This window comes from Temnothorax americanus, unplaced genomic scaffold (genome assembly GCF_048541705.1).
Source record: "Temnothorax americanus isolate GAGA-0224 unplaced genomic scaffold, ASM4854170v1 Scaffold6, whole genome shotgun sequence".
Classification (NCBI taxonomy): domain Eukaryota; kingdom Metazoa; phylum Arthropoda; class Insecta; order Hymenoptera; family Formicidae; genus Temnothorax; species Temnothorax americanus.
This window is the reverse complement of record NW_027509751.1, coordinates 6,387,165-6,407,498: the sequence shown is the minus strand read 5'-3', so window position 1 is coordinate 6,407,498 and position 20,334 is coordinate 6,387,165. Positions and strand designations below refer to the sequence as shown.

Below are 20,334 nucleotides of genomic sequence, written 5' to 3'. Positions count from 1 at the left end.
CGTTACGGTTTCGACGAGAACCAGACGCGCTTGTTCTAGGGCCTAACTCTCGATTACAGGCTACTATTCTTTATGAAGTATCATAGTAGAAACTGAAGGAAGGAGAGAGAGAGAGAGAGAGAGAAAGAGAGAGAGAGAGAGAGAGAGAGAGAGAGAGAGAGAGAGAGAGAGAGAGAGAGAGAGAGAGAGAAAGAGAGACCAACAAGATATGTTCCATTCGACCATTCTCGGGTCGATTTATGGCAGTCTGCGCCCGCGTGCCGATTCGAAAAGAACAAATATGTTTACCATATAGTGCGGACGCGCTCGCGTTATTTTATGGTAGCTTTTATAAACTGGTTTGCTAATTTTTAAGCGTCCCTACATTTGTATAGAATTGATTTGAACAAGCTTTTGTCAATAATTCCTAAATCTATTTAAAAATAATTTTTATGGTCGAGAAAAATAAGACAGATTAGACAAAATATCTTGAAACGACGGCGATACATGTGTCTCGTGAGATAAGTTTAGGACGTCGTTCTATGAAAATCTTGTTAGACTTTGTACATTTTCGTGCAGCAATTTGTACGAGATTATATCTTGCTGGGACCTCGGTGTTGATCACGCCACGATTTTGAACGCAGTTCTCGAACACTCGAAATTGGTACGTTTCTCTCGTGTAATTTCGTGCTTTCCGCAGCCGGTCATTGACCGCAACGTTCGCGGTAACTAAACTCGAAATGTTTCCTTGTGCGCGATCGGAAGTCGACGTAAACCTCGAGCGAAATCTCGCTAAAACACCGTAAATGCCAACCTCTGAAAATTACAATATTCCGATTTATACGAGATACGCGGACTGAGGAGTTTTATGATCATTATTTGATTTAATTTGACGCGACGAGAGAAAGGTAAGCGTTTGATGATGTTCATTATAAATAACTTTACGAAGTCTCTTATAAACCGGTCGTCTAAGAAATTGCACTATTCGAACCGATCGCGAATTCCCGAAGGTTTCATCAGAAATAATGTGATAAATGTTGAAGTCGAAGCTCACGATTGATCTTGTACAGCCCTTAAATTCTTCCTAGAATGAAGCTATAAATGTCGCGTGATAATAAATCGAACTGAAAATATCTTCTGGATTAATCAGATGTTAAAGATCCTCTCTTCCGCTTATAAAATATTGCATGTATTATTATTCTAGGGAACGTTTGCCGCTGCTTTCGACTTAATAGCGACATATTGCATATATATATGTGTGTAAAAATAGTGTTTTGAGCCTCGATTTAGATATAATTGGCAAAATAAATTATTTGCTTTTAAATTATTGGCTAAACACGAGATTATATATATATACATATATATCTCGCCATTGAGAAAATGAGCGCGGATTTATAGCGAGACTGATACGTTCGAATGCAAACGCGTCGCGCTAATTAAACGAAGGAATTATCGAGCGTTTACACTAATGCTCCCTTTTATCGAGCACTAAACTCTATACGTAACGTCAGATTTGCACTACGAGTGTATTCGTGAATATCGCGCTACATTCCTATAAACATTCCTCGTCAGCGATCAAAATCTTACAATCAAGATCTTCAGCACTACTTAACCGCAAGTTAAATTAACCGATCGTAAAATGGCTAATAGCGAGACTGAAGCGGGATACTTCGCGCGTTGCGTCCTGCTATAAATTAGGATTTATAAATTAGGATCGCGCCACGCGGTTTGATTATTAAGCGAACATTCACCGATCCGGTGCGTTATATTAACGTACGGTAACGTAAAACGAACGTATAGACCTAACGTACCGGATTCGGGAGAATACTCGCTTTAATTACATACATGCATGCATTACCGAGAACCGCGCCGCATTTCGTCCTACGCGATCAGTTTATTTATAAACTAATGTGCGGCCCTTTAAGCTTGCTTCATGTCGACCGACTGCGCTTCGCTTGTCGCGGAAATTATCCGCGACCCACGCGTACCTAAAATTGGCGAATTATTAGCGCGACGTAGCACTGAAATATGAAATTCTTCTAATATCAGCGACATCCCTCGTAATTTATTTTCGACCGAGTGCCAGCGAGCGAAATACGTAGGAAATACGAACGAATTGAAATAAATGCGCTTTCCGTGAGATGAGACGCATACATAAATTAGCAAAATCAACAAGTATGACGCAATACATATAATTACAATTATACAATATGTATAATTACTTATTTTAGAAGTTTCCATTTTTCTGCCTGAAAGTCCTATTCTCTTGCTGCGACAATCTGGTCGCCACATTTTCGCCCTTCCTTCGCAAACTATCAAATTGTTTCTGTAATATTGTCTGTAAGAAAGAATATGGTTTCTCTTTAGTTTCGATGTGTCCTTCTTCTCTCGTTACGAGCGTTTTTCTGGCCTGCCTCGGATTCTGAGAGAAAATCTTCTCACGAGCGTGTTCCTCCGAGAGAGAGAGAGAGATGAGACATCGACCAACTTCGACGGGAGCGAGGGTGCCACGCGCGTATTTCTCTTTTTCGTCGACGCAACAGGTGACGCTTCGACCCGGCGAGGAAAGTCCCGATACCAAGAATCCGTGAGATTCTTCGACCCCCCGAGGGAGGGTCGGATATTAATCGTCGCTCGCTGGATTCGACATTTTTTATTTCCCTCGGCTTACGGCCGTGTATTCTTTCTCGGACCAAGTCCCTAGGTAGGAAAATGTGTTCACGTGGTCGTTAGGGTGTTTCAAAGAAAACAATCTGGTTCGAGGCTTGCCCTCGGCCTTTTCAACAGTTGTTAATAGTAGCACGGAAAAACAAGCGCATATGTAGGATGTCCCGAGAAAACATCGATCAAAGTTACCGTTTAGGGATCAAAAGTTACTCTGAATAGTTACTCTCGAAATCGGATATAGGTACTGAGAATGACATGCGAAAGAGCCGGTTGATAACCGATTGTTTGTAATTCGAATTCTTTCACAGACATCGGCGTTAATCATACTCATAAGTTGATAAGATTTATCGTCAGATAAGATAGACTGTTTGATATTTCCCTCATTTTTCTTTTTGACACTTTTAGGGCCGGTTGTTCCAACCTGTTGGTAAGCTAAACTAATAGTTAAATTATATGTCTATCTTTGTCTAATGTAAAAAAATAAACAAAGACACGTACATGATTTAACTATCAGTTAGTTTACGTCAGGTTGGGAACCAGTTCTTAGAAAGCATAGCGCCTTATAAACACGGAGAAACAATGAGAAATGACGATCAATAACACTTGTTTGCGAGTTTTTCGCGTGTCAGCAAAACAGGTGACTATTACAGGTGACTGTTACTGTCAAAACGGGTCGAGCGTTAACACTGTGGCGATCGATCTCAAATTTTCGGAAAAAACTTTATATTAATAAAACATCGGAACCTTGCGTCTTATTCATAGCCGCAGTTGTCAGTTCTATCTACTTTCGATCGCTTCTTGCGATAATTATTTGTTTCGTTTGCGCCGCGCTACCTATATATAAAGTGTACATGTCAGTTTTAAATGAAAGTATCTGATTTTGCTGGGCGTTTTATTAACTGAAAGTTTTGATAAATCCGTCTCTCGCGCTTTTCATCAAGCTCGCGAACATCGGTCGTCGTAGAATGTTCATATTCGATGCGAATTTACGATAACGATGATTTCGAGTCGCGTTAAACGTGGCGTTCCCGGACGGGAAGCACGTGCGCAGAGCTTGTGCGTTGACTCGCACGCTAGTGCTCTCAGGGCCGTGTTTAAGCGTGGTCGTGTCTAAAGTCTAAAACCGTTGGTCGGCGTGTCCTCGGCGAGTGCATCGCGTTTTCGGGGTTTGGCCGTCGGCCAAGCGACGGGAAGACTCTCCTCGCGAAATAGAGAAAAAATACGACGAGGTCGGGCGGCCGAAGAAAAGGAGGGAACGTGGAAGGAAATGAGAATTTTGCTCGTCTATTATTATTACCGACATAATCGCGAGTTTATTTTGAGAGAAAGAAAGAGAGAGAGAGAGAGAGAGAGATTTCCAAATATTTTCTTTTTCAGTTTCCACTATTTACATAATTACCCTTCTTTCCCTCTTCCATCGTCTGTATAAGCTCAGTGATTGTGATCGAATCCAAAGTTGTAACCGCTCTCGTTGCCCCTGAAAAAGTCGTTGACAGGCATTTTCCGTCCACGTGCTATTTTATCCCGCCTCAGAGGGAAAGACAAATAAACCTTCCACGGTTTCTGTTTCAGGAAGTCACCCATGCCGCGATTACACTAACCACGTATGTCCGGTGTCGAGCGAGTCGAAATGGCGACGATCTGCATAATCTTCGGGATCCTCGCTATCTTGGGCGTCGGACTTACGCAAGGACGGACCGTTCGACTAGGTGAGAAAACAATATAACTCCTACATACATACATTACTTGGAAAAATTGCACAATCATTCATTTGATAATAGATGGAGATCTTTCGAACACTTGTTACGTATTATATGTTCGAACTTTATGCAAATAAAAGTACAGATTTAAATTGCGCAAGCGATGATGTATAAGCGATTTATGGAACGTGCGCCGCTTAATGCTTTAGCCGAGTTATATTTCAAGAGCGTTTAATTCACGGAAGCGGCAATAACGACGTTTTCTAGGAATATTCGCAAAGGGAGATGAAAGCTCGGTTGCACGATGGAAATCTCGTAAACATAATATTTAAAAACGATGTAGAAATCGCAGTGGGAAACCGAAACTACCACACATAACGAAATTTTGTTATTATCCTGTCATAATTTATTTCATTCATCGCGGTACATTCTTCGGTAAATTCGTTCTCCAGGAAAATCGCGAGTCAAATAAAACGAGTAAATGTCACGAGACGCGCCTGGTACGCGGTCGTAGCGAGTCGAAGATTTGTAAAGGAAGTCTGTTACGCGGTATTTTCGTATCGAAAAAGGAACAACCGGAGCGAAGCATGGCTAGTGCGAGTCGTGCGACGTGAAAAAAAGTGCGAAGGAAGATGCGCGAGCGACGAGGAAGCTTAGTGAAAGCGAAAGCGGAAGTACAAACGAAAAACGAACAGCGCGCAGAAGCCCCGAGATGTCTAGAGGAAATATTTCCAACTTGAAAACCAATTAATCAGCGATTTATATTAACTCCGGATGCCGAGCGAAAGAATTCAGCTTTTACGTCTGTTCGAAAAGTATTGAAGAAAATTGATACGACGGTTGCGATCCGTGTTAATAATAATACGGAAGAATGATTCGCGCGCGCGCTGAACGGTGGAACTTTCGTGAAATCTGTACCGAGAAACGTCTCAGCTCTCTGTCAGGCTTTCGCAAATGCAGCGTTTGATCCTGGTTTATTTCCAGTTCACGTCGCTCCTAGGCTTCGTAGCTACGATTTAATTATCGGCGCTTGCATTCTCGGGAAACTTCGTGTCGGAGAACGCCACGCCACATGCATTACTTATCGCCGCTATTTAAATCGTAACCGCGCTGGCACTCGGTCGCAGTCATCGATGTTCAAGGAAAACGTGACAGTACGATTACTTGCTCGGTCACCAAAAATGTAAGCCGCGAACGGAGAAACGCACGGACAGTAATTAATTAGCGTCAGCGCGACGGTAATTATATCCCACGTGGATATAATTATCGGTGGTGCGTGTCGCCCATAGACGCAGCGATCATTTATCTTCGCGATAGCTATGCAAATTGTCACCGATTCCATTTAATTACGTCCGATGCTCATTTCTATCAATGCAGATTAACTAATTCGTAGAACTAGAAAAAGATGAAAGTTATAATCTACATTGATAGAAATGGACATGAGTCTTATTCTGCCATTAGGATAAACGTGAAATATTGTTGTCGTTGCAGTTGCAATTGCATGCCGCCAATTTTGAAACTATTATGTAATATCGCGATGCGTTCAGCGAGCAGTATGCGAAGACGTTGCGTGGGCTATTCGTTTGTTAATTGTCCCAAGTCCCAACCCAAACAATGGAAACGTCGATTTCGACGAACGTCGAGAGCTCTAATGCTGCCCCGGTCAAAAGGAGGAGGGCGCGGTCGAAAATTTCGAACGGGCAACACCACATCTGGCGAACAGACACGGGCTTTGTACCCCGCTGGCGCTGGTGTGATTTCCACTATATTCCATAGTTGGTGCGTGCTCGAAAGTAGAGAGTTTCGTTGGAATTTCGACGACGGGGGCCACGTGCGTAAACGCGCGACACGTAAACGGGGTCCCGTTTCGCCGCGACTCGGCCTACCTAAACGTCGCGCCGGGCGGACGGAGAGATTCATAATACCGTCCGCGCTCGCGGGAGGGGTTCCCGGGTTGACGGTGCCGGGTGCCCCGATTATTTTCGACGCGCTCGACATGTATTCCGCCACGGCGCGGTGGCGGATTGATATTTCGGTAAATAAATATCGACGCCGGTCGAACGGGCGAAACGACATGTCTCTGTGTGTTGGCACGATATATGCGTATGAGCGTTATTATGATTGAGCTCAATTGTCCAATTGCCCGGTCATTGAATGCCGAGCCGGGCTGCGGAGCCCGCTATTACCGAATCGCCAGCAACGATACTCTCCCGGCGATGGCGGATACGAAACGCCATTTTCTCGGACTAAATTCAGGGCGGGAAGGGACCTCGCCGCGTCGCGAGAGCGACGAGAGCGATGAGAGCCACTGCCAATCTTTTGTCTATTAAATGTATTCAACAACGTAATAGCGGCTGATATTACCAATTGGACAACGAAAGAGATGGCAGCGAAGCGCGATTTATGGGGTGGAGGGATAGGGGGTGGACGAGAGACAGCGGGGGGGAGGGGGAGGGGGCCGAGAAGGAGATTTCGCCAAGAGATCTCGGCCGCTTTTGCCAGTTGATCGAGCGTTACTCCGTTTTTCCGCTGGGCCCGTGCCCGTTCGTCTCGCAAATGAGAATCCTCGGAAAAATGCTCGTCTCTTCGATGCAGCGCAACCCGGAAAACCGACGCGGAAGCTATATAAGTCCGCACGACTCTGTCCTCCCGCCGGCGATCCCATCTCGAACGGAGCATGAAACAAGCTTGGCGCGTTCGTTAAGATAACGAGCGCGCTTAAGCGACGTTCCCTCTCGATCTTCCGAGAGTCGGATGATCCGTTTCGAGGTGTAATTATGCGGTTAGATATGAGTGTACCTGGCGATCGTTTCAGGGCTGCCGACCCGTCAAGAATCCCGACGTTTCTATCTGCACCCTGTCTCCCGGCCCGTAAATCTCCTCTCGTCCTTTTTACTCCGCGCGTTCGCTCCATTATGAAACGACGGCTTCCACAGGACGAAACGGAATCTTAATTAGATCGTCGAGTCAGCCTCGTTGGCAGGTCTCTATATCCTAGCGGAGGCCCGGTATACTTTGTTAACGCGATATCTTAACGCGAACGGACGATGCGTTAAAACGTATAACCAGGATTCTCCCCGATCCTGCGCGACTCATCTCGCTTGGTTCGCCACGGAACGTTTTTTTATCTCGTATTATCATATATCGAGTCTTTTGTCGAAAGAAGAAGACGTCCGTGCGCGACGAACGTTCGTTTTGTCTTCCTCCGGACAGAAAAAAGATCGAAATAAAACGATTTCAGCCGTCAACACGCGCTACAGAATAGAACAAGGTATAATTGGATCGACGATACTCGTTCGTGCCGTAAAGTATCGTTAACTCGATGACGGGAAAAAACATCGCCGTCCAGTTTCAATTACGAAACTTTGAGCGCACCGACGGGTTTCCGCGAAGAGATCGACGTTCGTCGCGGGATAGGTGAACGTTCTATGAAAAAGAGGATCTTGTGCGTAACGAAGAAAAAAAAAGGGTCGGCGTTTTAACGTTTCCACGCGGAGAGATCGCGCCGCTCGCACAAGAATTATCGCGTCTAGAGTTTCTCCTTTTTTGTCGAATCATCATCTCGCGTAAGATCGCTAACATCGGCGGCATGAAAGAGATGATCTCTCTTGCTCTCTCTCCTCTACGAATGAAGACGCTAAAAGCCGTATACGCGTGGGACGATCGTAATCCGACACCGCGGGGCACTTCTTCGAGGTCGAGAGATCTTTCTCGCCTGTCGATTTTTCTTTATTTCCACGGCCGCCACTTCTAGGCTCTCGTTTCGCTCGTGAAGTAAGATGACTCCGACGCGAACTTGGCAGCCGTGATTTCTGTCGTCGTTTAGAGTTCGGAGCCGTTTTACGCTGTCGATTAATCGCGAATGATCCATATAATCCGGTGTGCTCGGCTTCTGCTAACAATAAGTCTTCAGCGCTGTTTGATTTTGCGAATCGTTTGTTTGTTCACCCGCCGTATCGCGGGACTCGTTTACAGTTCTGAACAAATTTTTCGGAAATCTCGAGTCAAATATTTATCTTGCTAACTCTTAAAAAAAAAAAGCTATGGAGTTCTCACCCGGTTAACAATTCTCTTCACATTCTTTACAATTTTTTCAACGCGAAGATTATATCAGCAGTGCAAAGGGCGTTCGCTCAGCAACTGATTCGTTTCCGTGAAAGCAGAGAAACAATGAGCAATTAAAAGAACGTAAATTACGATGCTGTCCGCGCATGATATCCTCACGACTGGCGCCTTTTATTCCGGGCGAAGCGAGAGATTTGGTTCCATCTGAAGCGAGCGAACGATGCAAAACGATCTGATAATTGTGCGAGATGATCGTAGAAAGCTCCAAACGCTCGTCGAGATAATATAGAGATTAGAAAGACAGCTGTGGTCCTCTTTTCGAGTTTCTAATCTGGTACAGATTAATTTGTGCGTTCGCACAAATCGTGGAGATCGACGGGGCCAGTCAAGTGAAAATATTTTTGGCACGACTCGTCGGGAGCGACGACGACGACGGTAATCCATCTTGCTGGCTGACCTCGCCTTGTTTCTCTGAACGAGGCAATCGTATCGCCAGCATTTAGCGCTCTCCGAATCTCTCGTTCACGGATGAAGACGTGAAAAGTCGGACGGCGCTGAAAGTCGAACGAATGCCCGTCACGTCACCTTATTTACGATTTACGGTTCACGGGATAATCGGACTGGTACTGATAAATCGGTTTAGAGGCTGAGACTGATTTATCGTTACCTGTCCGATTATCTTCTTGAATCACGTTAGACGTGGAGAAATAAGACGTAATGCGGCGAACGCTTCTTTTCGTATTCGACTTTCACATCTGACGATTGAATTACGAGAAGCCATGGTATCAATGACAAAATATTACTCGCATTAGAGTGATTTTACTCCTAGTCGCGCACGCGAGAAAACAACGATTATTTATGAAGCCGTCCGGCACTCGGAGAACCGGTAGCCGCGCCTCCGTTTGCGCGGAAACTTTGATAGCGATTTACGAGCGGCACGTGCTGCAGCAGCGAGATGCACCGCGATCGAGCTTCCCGCCTGAGCGGCCTAAGAGACGAGAGAAGGATGAGAGAAGCCTAAGAAAGCCTACGTTTAAAGATCGGGTTGTGTTATTGAAAGATTATACGGCGCTCTTCGCGAAGACATAGTGCGCGAGGAGGCCGTGGGACGTTGAAGAACGAGCGCGAGACAAAGATCGTTTCTCTAACGCAGCCGCTATAACTATCACTATCCACGTAACCACGACGAGGGAAAGCGCTGTATACGTCAGTTAGACAGTGCGTTGCGTCGGGGTAAAAATGCGTGCGTTTCAAGGCGCGACACGGGTAAATAAACGGCAGCTGACGTTGACAAACCAGGGGTTTCCGTCGTCGCGCGCGACGTTAATGGCTAAATGGTCTTTGAACGAGGCGCGCTCGATATCGAAATTAAAATTGAATTAATTTTATTTCGGGATATTTCCAACGGTGCGTAACTGCAAAATAAGTCTGATTTCGATCAAAATCTTTATATTTACCGATGCTAATTTGTTCCTTTCTTAAAGCATACTGCGAATCGTGTTTCTGGATGCTGTGCGCAAAGGTGACGCGGCAAACAAAATTCTCGCCGATCCGCCGAGGAATTTATTAAAAGAATTGCAAGCTTGTCGAACTCGCCGGTACCTTTTTCTTCTTTTTGAAAAATTCTTTTACACGACGGTACGTAATGTTCCTACGTTCTTCGCCGTGCGACTAATTCTATACAAACATTCAAAACGTGTCGAAGCTCGTTACCGCGACCGAAAGCTCACGGCGAGGGAAGGCTGGAGGCAGAAAGAGATGAGAACAACACCGGCAAAAGTGGCGCGAAGCTCTTGAAACGTTTAAGGCTATTCCTGGCGTTTGGCTCGAGGCAGATGGCCATGCGGTTGCGTACCGAGAGGAATCGATCCCTAAGTTTAGGTATCGGTCGAAATCCACGATCCGGCGTGGTTCAACGCGGAGTTTTGGTACGACGGGTTTTTTAGAAAAATATCCAAAAAACAGATTTGATTTTGAAGACGACAAAAGAGTTCCGATAAGGATGAATTAAATTTTTGGAAGGACACCCCGCGCAGATTCCGTGTCTCGATGCAGGACCGAACTTCGCGCACCGGATCGCAGCCGCCGATGCCACGTGCCCCGCATCTGTCGCTGTCTCCCGAAAAAGAGCGAAGCGAAGCGCCCACGGCGACGAGCGACAATATAAACTCAATCGATTTCCGTCGAGGGCTCTTCGCAAGGCACAACGACTCGTTTGTGCGCAAGGATAGGCTCGGCGCGAGGATGTTTAAAGACGTGCGAAAAGAAAGATCTCCACTCGGGGATCTCGATTGAAAATTAAAGTCTTCCCTTTCTTCCCGGCGCGTCTGGAATAACTCGGGAAGCAGATCCGCTGAAATAGAGAAAGGAAAAAAAACCTCACCGATCATCGTTGCGATCCAAATGAATGGTGATCGATGCGAGTGGCGCGATCATGTCTGGGGTATTAATAATCGAAATTTCAACGATGATGAAGACGCGCCTCGTAGTACTATTAGTGGTCGTAATGACAGGGCGATTCACCGGGGAAGAGAGACGGCGAGGGGGGAGGTGTTTCGCAGAGGGATAGCTCTAAAAATAGTGTGCGACGCATTCCGGGGACGGAGGGGCAAAAAGGCTCCAGATGGAACGTCGGAAGGGACAGTGTCGCGATTCACTTCTGGCTGTCTTCCAAATGGCGATACTCCGAGGTCCGGCCGGTCGGCCTCATGAATGAGCCGCGGAGGAAAATGAGTTTCCTTGATCAAACCGGCGCGAATATTGCGGGATAGGCAGACTGGACGGACCCGAGCCAAGCTCCGTGTCGTTTTGCTCTCTCTCTCTCTCTCTCTCTCTCTCTCTCTCTCTCTCTCTCTCTCTCTCTCTCTCTCTCTCTCTCTCTCTCTCTCTCTCTCTCTCTCTCTCTCTCTCTTTCTCTCTCATCACAAAACATCCCTATCTGACCTCCGTGAATTCTCGCGACGGCGATTATAGAGCGTCGCGTCGACGAGCTAAATCTATACGAAGCGACGGACGATGCGACAGAAAACGAGCAAAATACTAACGACCAAGTTAAAATTACTTAATTTATCACGCGATCGATTTATAATTCGCTTCAAACGATGCCGTGACGTTTTATTCTTCTCAAGAAGGCAGAAACACCAATTGGCTTTAGGAGATCCTTCGGATTCTTTCGATACGAAACTACAATCTGAGTAATAAATCGCGAGTTTCACTTCGCGGAAATCGTGTACGAAGAAAGGCCGAATAATATCATTAACATCGCGCTACGTATACAACACCCGAAGGATACAGATTGAATGCATATTCGCTAGTCATGGTATATTCACACAACGTTATAATGAGATGCATAATGTTTAAATTGCAGATGAAATTAATCCCGACGTTGTGGTGTCCGTGGGCGAGAAGCTCAATCTACGTTGCCAAAACTTCAACTTCGAGACGACGTGGTACAAAGACGACGAAGCGTTGCACAAGTCGACCAGCAGGATACGCGTAAACAAGCAACTTTTGAAGTTCAAATATGTCGAGATGGACGACACGGGCGTCTACAGCTGTAGATTGGATTCGAACGAAACCATCGAGTGGAAGAACGTGAGCGTGCGCGTCGAGAACCTGCAGAACGACGGCTTCGAGAACGAAGGCGAGGACAGGAGCGGCGCGATGAACGTGCTCAGGCCGGAAGACGGGAGCAACGATCTCGAGACCGAAACCAGAAGTGAGTTGTCCCCCGATAACTCCCCACTCGCGAATCTCAATTAAACGTGACATTAACTGTCGTGTCGAATTGAATCATAATGTCAAGGGCGCTGTACACGACGCGATAATCTCTTCCGCAGACTTGCCGGAGACGCGGTCGTTGCATATGGACACCGAGAAATTGGACGCGGACCTGGACGAGAAGAGCGAGCAGGATGCGGAGGACGAGCACAATCAGAAGGTCCCGGAAAGCCCGCCATCGTTCAACAAGACCGACGAGATGCACTTGACGGTGGTGAAGCCCGCCGGCAGCACGATGCGATTGAGATGCCCGAGCGTGGGCAATCCCAAGCCGAACATCACGTGGCTGAAGAACAACGAGGAACCAAGACGGGATCTTGGCGTCGTGATCCGTACCAAGTGGACCCTGAGGTTGGAGGATCTCGTTACCAAGGACAGCGGCAATTACACGTGCATCGTGTGCAATTATCTGGGCTGCATTAACTATACCTTCAAAGTCGACATTATCGGTGAGTAGAGACGCGATTCTCTTTGCTTGCTACGCGAGTTCGGTCGTTTCGTTGTTGCAACGTGCAACAATTTTGCGCCGCGTCCGCATCATTACGCGGACGCACGACTCGTCGTGCGCGGACTTAAGATGTTAACGAAACCGCAGAGCGTTTCCCGCATAAGCCGTACATCAATGAGGACTACCCGAAGAACGTGACTGCTCTGGTTAACAGTACCGCGACCTTCAGGTGTCCCATTGTCTCCGATCTCGAACCGTATATAGAATGGTATAAAGTCGCCGAATATCCCGGCGATCAAGAGGACTCGCCCAAAGCCAAAGGGACTCTGATCCAGGTACAGCCGCCATTTATCGCGATGATGGTGGTGGAGGGTCCTGGGTCCTGATCCTTTGTTTATCTCCATTCTTTTTGTTTAGAAAATTCATTCAATCGACGAATTTTCTTTAACAAATTCGTTTAATCGTAATACTTTGTTGCCGTGCTAACTCAATGGTGTAGGGTAAACTATCTATTCTCAAAATTTTTTCAGGTTTGGACGAAGAAGACTCTGTCCTAGTGATTAACAAACTCGATTATTTCATTTTGCAGCATATGTCTCTCTCGCTTCTCGGTTGCGGATCTTCTTGTTTCTTTTTACGCTTTATTTTATTCCAATCTATTTTATATATAGAAATCAAAACATATACACGTACAGGACATTGACTCTGTAAGAAGGGGAATTAAACGTGATTTAATGGGTGCTATATTTTTTTATGTAAATAATACATTTATCTATTGTGGTGGTTCTCGGGTTGCGTACGTGTGACCGCCACATCTATTTTACAATTTAGCAAACAGGCTTGATCCGTCTGTCTATTTTTCTATGTTACGAGCTTTTATTTTCACACATCTTTCCATTTTTACAGGCGTAAAAGTATTCCAGATAACTTAAACAGCTGAATTCTCTATGTATTTCTTGTTTCATTATTGTTGGTTTAACGTTATTGGTGGTTGGGTTTCTTTTTCTCTGTAGAGACAGTAGCGCACCGACCGATTCTGACGATTCCACCACGAAATACCACGGTAGTTGTCGGAAGGAACGTTAGTATGAACTGCAAGGTGTTATCCGATGCTCATCGTCATCTCGAATGGTATCATGGTTATCATACTTCTTTCGACACCGTCAACAAGACCAATCAGAGCTTACGAGTGGAGGTCAAGGTGGGCGCAGCTTGCATGCAAACTTCGCGATCTGTTCTTTTAATCGCTTTCTTTCGATCTTTGCTTTCAAATTCGAATCTTTCGAATATTGCTAACTTAATGTGGCTCTGTGCTGTCCTAACATTTATCAAAGAAGCAAATTAAAATGTGCGCTCACGTATTTATGTAAATATCGCTGTAAGTTTGATTAACGCATCAAACAATTAACAGTGGCGTTTTTCGTTCGACGTAGGCTGGAAACAAGGGAGCAGAAAATCCTGAAGAGCTAAATCTGTACAACGTTACCGAAAAGGACGAGGGATGGTACACGTGTATTGCCCAGAACACTTTAGGGGAAACATTTGCTAACGCTTATCTACGCGTAGTCGAAAGTGAGTGTGTTACAACCCAGTTTTGTTTGAAGTTTTTAAGCGTACCGCTCATAGGAACAAAGTATTTTTAAGTGGAGTACAAAAGGCATGTAAGCTGCATATATTGATTCTATAAAATTTATTCAGCACTGGACTCTGACGAGCAGAGAGTACCGCTAGCCGCGAAGCCGCAGATCCTAGTGAACGTTCTAGCGGGCATTCTATGCATATTCTTTGCCGTGGGTGTCGTCGTAGTGATATACATCTTCCATCGACTGAAACGCGAGAAGATGAAGAAGCTGCTCGCGATAGAAACGGCGCGAGCAGCGGTCGTCACGCAATGGACCAAGAAGGTGATCGTGGAGAAGCAGAAATTGGTGAACGCGCAGAACGCAGAAGGGGAGCTGCTTATGCCGGTGGTGAAGATCGAGAAACAAAAGTCCACCGTCATCGCCGAGGACAACACCAGCGACAACGTGTCCGAGTACGAGCTGCCACTGGACAGCGCTTGGGAATTGCCGAGGGAATATTTCACATTTGGAAATACCTTAGGCGAAGGAGCCTTCGGCAAGGTCGTCAGGGCTGAGACGAACACCGGTAAACCCGGAATACCCAGCGTCGTAGCGGTAAAAATGTTGAAAGGTGAGCAAATAAAAATATACGATTGCGATTGCATAGAAGAGAAGAAGAAAGGTGTATCTTATATTTTATAAATATCTATATTCTCGTGTGTCAACAGAGGGTCACACGGACACCGAGATGATGGATCTGGTTTCGGAGATGGAGATGATGAAGATGATCGGCAAGCACGTGAACATTATCAATTTGCTGGGTGCCTGTACTCAGAACGGTCCTCTATACGTCGTAGTGGAGTTCGCTCCTCACGGCAATCTACGAGACTTCCTCCGAGATCACAGACCCACCGCGGGATACGAACCGGCTATCGGACAAGAGCCGAAGGAACGAAGGACCCTCACGCAGAAGGATCTGGTCTCGTTCGCGTACCAAGTGGCGCGTGGGATGGAGTACCTGGCCAGTAGGAGGTGTATACACAGAGACTTGGCGGCCAGGAATGTCCTCGTCAGCGACGAATACGTGCTGAAGATCGCTGACTTCGGTCTCGCCAGGGACATTCATTGCCACGATTACTACAGAAAGACAACGGACGGACGGTTGCCGGTGAAGTGGATGGCCCCAGAGGCTCTGTTTCACCGTATTTACACCACTCAGTCCGACGTGTGAGTGTCCAAGAATAATAATTCTCTCCTCCAACAGAGAATTTTATTTAATTATTTCGACTTAATTTTTTCGCGTTTATCTTTATCCCGTAACATTTTTTATTTCTTCCAGATGGTCGTACGGGATTCTGTTGTGGGAGATTATGACGCTGGGCGGCACGCCTTATCCGTCCGTGCCGTCGGTCGAGAAATTATTCCAGCTACTTCGATCGGGCCATCGAATGGAGAAGCCGCCCTGCTGCTCGATCGAAATGTAAGGCATGCTTTATACGCAATCTGCCTACATAACGCACTCGATATACGTTTCATTTTCGAGAGAATATACTCCTCGATTCCTTGCTTATAGATATATGCTCATGAGAGACTGTTGGAGTTATCAACCGGGCGAAAGGCCGAACTTTGAAGAACTGGTCGTCGATCTCGACAGAATATTAACGATAACGGCGAACGAGGTGAGTCGCGATATCCGCATGTCGATAAATAAAGCAGGATTTTTGTAGCGGCAGTCTTGATCTTAACATATGCTTCTTCGACATTAGGAATATCTGGATCTCGGCCTGCCCCAGTTGGACACGCCTCCGTCCAGTCAAGAGTCCAGCGAGACGGAAGAGGAAGGCGAAGAGAAATTTCCATATCTGCTGTGAGTCGTGTACTCGTTGCGAGGAACATCACTTAGATCTCGCGTAGACGATGAGGTAACCGAGATAACTCCAGCCGACTCGCGAGCGTAATAAACTATCGGCAAGAGCGAGCGGAGTGAAATACGATAAATAACAAAGAGATGAGGAGTCTGAGCGTGGTAAGAGATCATACGCGGAGGATAACCGACTGAAACAAGCGAACACGCCAAATAAAATAAATCAGTATTGACCTGTGTAGCGCGTAGAATTAAGAAGAGTGCGTTATTCATGAAGCGTTAGCGTATGTCAGTGTTATTTGCGTATCGACGAAACCTAATAACAACCCTGTGTCGCTATTGTTTATCGCGAATTTTGACATACGCCAGATTTAGGATCAACGCGAAGAAACGAGCGACGAGCGGAAACTGAAAGGACACTATCTTTTGCCGCGCCCTTGAACACAAAAAGCGAATTTGTATATCGTTTATACAGACCTTATACGTAGATGTAATAATTGTGCCATGAATAAGTGCCTTGCAAAGGTATCGAACGACAAACGAAGAGATGTTATCGTGACGGAGATATTCGCCCACATGCTGGATCGCGTAGATCATACGAACGGATATCAGACGAGAGAACATGATAATGCGTAACTAGTCAACTGTGGAAATTGTATGTTTTTCTGTATTATAGTAGCTGGTAGACTTAGCGTTTTTACGCGGCTAGCATTAGCGGATGGCGATCGTAGATTTTCTATAGCGGGCAGCAAGTTTTGTAGTAGTGTTTTGTAAAAAAAAAAGGCAAAGACGGTTCAGACACGTAAAAGATCGAATCGTGAAAAGAAGCGAGCATCGTTTCGAGAAGAAAGTCCAAAGTATCGCTATAAGTTTTATAGCTGCATTAGTATCGATCGCGATATTAATACATATATGTGTATAAACGGGAGAAAGGCGCTTAGAGATAGATAATTTATTTCTCGTATATCAGTGTCCTTCAAGTATATATACGCGTCTTCAGGATCTTTCTTTTTTTACGTAATCTTAAGTTACATCGTTCGAGCGACCCTTTTTGTAAAAAGTGACAATAACGGATTTACGCATTAGAGGGTAGTTTTATAATTCGTGACTTGTACATATGAGAGTTTATTTAATAATTATTTGTTATCCGAAAGTAGAGTAAAGACAAGTAAATTAGCGTTTACCTGATGAGGTACATAGATTTTATGTATAAACTGTGTAAAGGAATCGTCATCACAATATAAATCTCATCTCAATTTTTATCAAAATAAAATAATATTTCGCACCTTTTTATTACATCCCAAAGTCCCGAATTTCCTCGTCGAAAAAATATCGAGCGTGTTGATAATAAATCCATTTCTACTTTATATAACGCTATAATTTTTATTCTAATAATATTAATCCAAAAATAGACTTGAAAAGAAGTAAAAAAATAAGAAAATATCGAGCGTCTTTATTTTTGCATTCTATATAAACATCTAAATTTTATTTTCCTTCCAATGGACTGCGTGTTACTTCAACTGACAATGAAATATTAATTAAATTTAGCTTTTGATAGAGATCGAACCGTAGATATATAGATATACGTAAATAATATAAAACAATAAAAAAAATTTTTTTTGACTCACCAACTCGATGCACAACGGACGGAGTTATGCAGCCACGTAGCTACGATGATACTGTAACATACGAACAAGATTCAAATTTAAAAAACGCTCAAAATAATCAACATTTCAAAAGATAATTTTTACGCGTCTCTATAATTCGTCTTTTAATAAGATATTTAGCAATAATTAGTTATTTACTGAAAAAAATCTTTACAAGAGACTAAAATCTTAGATAATTTCTTTGTCTTTAATTACTTTTAACTTATCGAAATAAAACAATTCGAATAAAGGGAAACAAATTATAAATTTTATGTAGCTAAGAGATGATGCTTACCCCAAGGTTGCTCCGTCGGTGCCCGATGTCTCTCTCGGACCTCCTCCTCCTCTCAGGACGTCAGGCCTCTTCCTCTCGCCGCACAGGACACTCGCGAGAAACACTCGCGGATAATAAACTACACGCGCGCGCGCGGAGTAATTTCAGTAAAAGTCTTTCTCGCGCGATACTGTACGGCACTCCCGTTTGAAAAAGTCCTTTTAGTCCGCGTACTTGAACGGCACTCCCGAAGCAAACGCGACGAACCGGCTGCGGTTCGTTTATTCGATTAAATCGGCGGACGAGGGTACGTTTAGCTTCCCCGTCTTTAGATTTTTATCCAAGCAACTGGGCCTTCCCACCTCGCCAAGGTCGTACTCGTGGGGAAGGAAGTACTTTACTATGCAATATAAAAGCACGTATTATAAAATCAAGTTATCGATATATAAACGTGGATAGACAGGCTACCAAGAATTGGAATAAAATTGCAACGTAATTAATAATTGTCTTCTTTTACATTAAATAAATTAATGAAACAATAATACTTGCCGCGATACTACGCAAATCGAGCGGACGATTGATAAAGAGACACGCAGACGCGCGCCGTTGATTAATCAAAGATAACGCTATTGAAATTAAATACAGCGCGCGCAGTACGGTATCGAACTCGTAAATCTCGCGAAAGCGAAACTGCGTTATTAATTTGCGCGACGAAGAATCGTGATTGCCGACCGCCAATTTACGCGACGCGAGATCCACGAGAATATGACGCATATTCGCGAAACGGGCGACGTATCGCGGCGCGTTCCGTTATTCGAATCGCTCTCAGCCCTCATTTTCCCGGAGAGAATCGGAGACAATTCCGGCACTGCGTTCAAAGCGCGGAGAGAGACACGCGATAAATGAAATGCTGCATTCGAATCTACAAAAATATGGCGAGACGAGCGCCACGATTATCGCCGGCGAACATCACGGCGAAAGTCAATCGTTCGCAATTGCCGTACGTACCTTCGCCCGTCGCCGACTTCGCCTCGCCGCGTCTCCGCCTCCGGTATCTCCGTCTCGAGCGAGCGATTCGCGCGATACGTTAATTCCGGACAAACATTTAACACGCTCGGAAATTAATGAACGCGTATACGGGACGTGCTCGCGCAGGCGATTGCTCCCGCGACCCGCGAAACGAGGAGCAGGAGTGCCAATCGCGGAAACAATAAGCGCGTTCCGAGTAACACACACACACAGAGCACCAATAGCACGGACGGAGCACGGCGACGGGCGCGCGGAGCGCAAACACTTCATACCGATGTGTGAAATTCATCTGGAGAACGATAGCTGACTTCCGCAAGTAAAAGTGTTCCGAGTTCCGAGCGTTGACGGAAACAAATGGCGAGGGCGAGACCACAAAATAATCGGCCGCGCGGCGACCCGGCGGCTCGGAGCGGCCGAACGTGATTGGCCGGATTCGGGGGCTTGACTCGCGACCCAATCGCGTTCGACCTCTCGCCCGACTGTGCGGCGGCGACTGTGGGGGTGCCATTAGATGGAGCGCGGAAACGCGAAAACGCGGAAGCGCGGAAGACAAAATTTACTAGATTTCCGTCGATCCGTTCCGTCTGTTTTGAATGCCTTTATTACATGGAGCATATTTTGAGCGGAAAAGCGGAACGGAGAATTATAAAATATTAATTTTTAACGATATTTATTGATTAAAATGCTTGTATTCGATAGATAAGCTGAAAAGAGATAAGCATATTAATAAAAATTGCAATGAATTAAGTGAACACAATTTTAAGAAATGAATACAAATGTCTATTTGTCAGGGTGCCATTACATGGAGCGCGGAAACGCGGAAACGCGGAAGCGCGGAACAGAATAGTAACTAGATTCCGCGTTTCCGCGAGTTGAGTCCCGCACGTTTGAACGGAAAAGCGGAATCCGCTATTATCGTGTATGTATGTATGGCTGCGTTTCGATATTCACTGCCAGTACTTAACGCAGCCTATGTATGTACCCTGGCTTGCATATAAGATATACTTCATAATAACCATCAACATGATGTTTGGATCTATAATATTATACTGCCACTTTTATTAAATAATAAAGTAATCGAAGAGTATGTGTAAAAGCTTTTTTTTTCAATGTGATTAAACAGCTCCGAAATTTGATTGAGTATACTGTATCCGCGTTGACAACGGATTTTGACGCGTTCGTTCCGCGAGTTTGTTTCTCCTTATATTACATGGAGCACAATTTGCGCGGAAAAGCGGAACAGTATAGTGACAAATAGACATTTGTATTCATTTCTTAAAATTGTGTTCACTTAATTCATTGCAATTTTTATTAATATGC

The 20,334-nt window shown here is 45.1% G+C and overlaps 1 protein-coding gene across 3 annotated transcripts in view; it reads left to right on the top strand.

Annotated features, from left to right (window-relative positions):
- LOC143905263 (fibroblast growth factor receptor homolog 1) overlaps positions 1 to 17,343 on the top strand; it is a 37,772-nt gene extending 20,429 nt beyond the window's left edge. Inside the window, exons 2-11 of one of the 3 annotated variants that reach the window (XM_077420562.1) lie at positions 4,219 to 4,355; positions 11,779 to 12,129; positions 12,251 to 12,640; positions 12,787 to 12,974; positions 14,073 to 14,211; positions 14,338 to 14,832; positions 14,930 to 15,428; positions 15,541 to 15,681; positions 15,775 to 15,880; positions 15,968 to 17,343. In XM_077420562.1, coding sequence (XP_077276688.1) covers positions 4,253 to 4,355; positions 11,779 to 12,129; positions 12,251 to 12,640; positions 12,787 to 12,974; positions 14,073 to 14,211; positions 14,338 to 14,832; positions 14,930 to 15,428; positions 15,541 to 15,681; positions 15,775 to 15,880; positions 15,968 to 16,072 — 2,517 coding nt within the window. In that variant the 5' untranslated portion in view covers positions 4,219 to 4,252 and the 3' untranslated portion in view covers positions 16,073 to 17,343. Of the gene's footprint in view, positions 1 to 4,218; positions 4,356 to 11,778; positions 12,130 to 12,250; positions 12,641 to 12,786; positions 12,975 to 13,652; positions 13,841 to 14,072; positions 14,212 to 14,337; positions 14,833 to 14,929; positions 15,429 to 15,540; positions 15,682 to 15,774; positions 15,881 to 15,967 lie in introns of those variants that run through there. The other 2 variants (XM_077420561.1, XM_077420563.1) reach the window with 2 other exon arrangements.
- Positions 17,344 to 20,334: the final 2,991 nt, after the last annotated feature.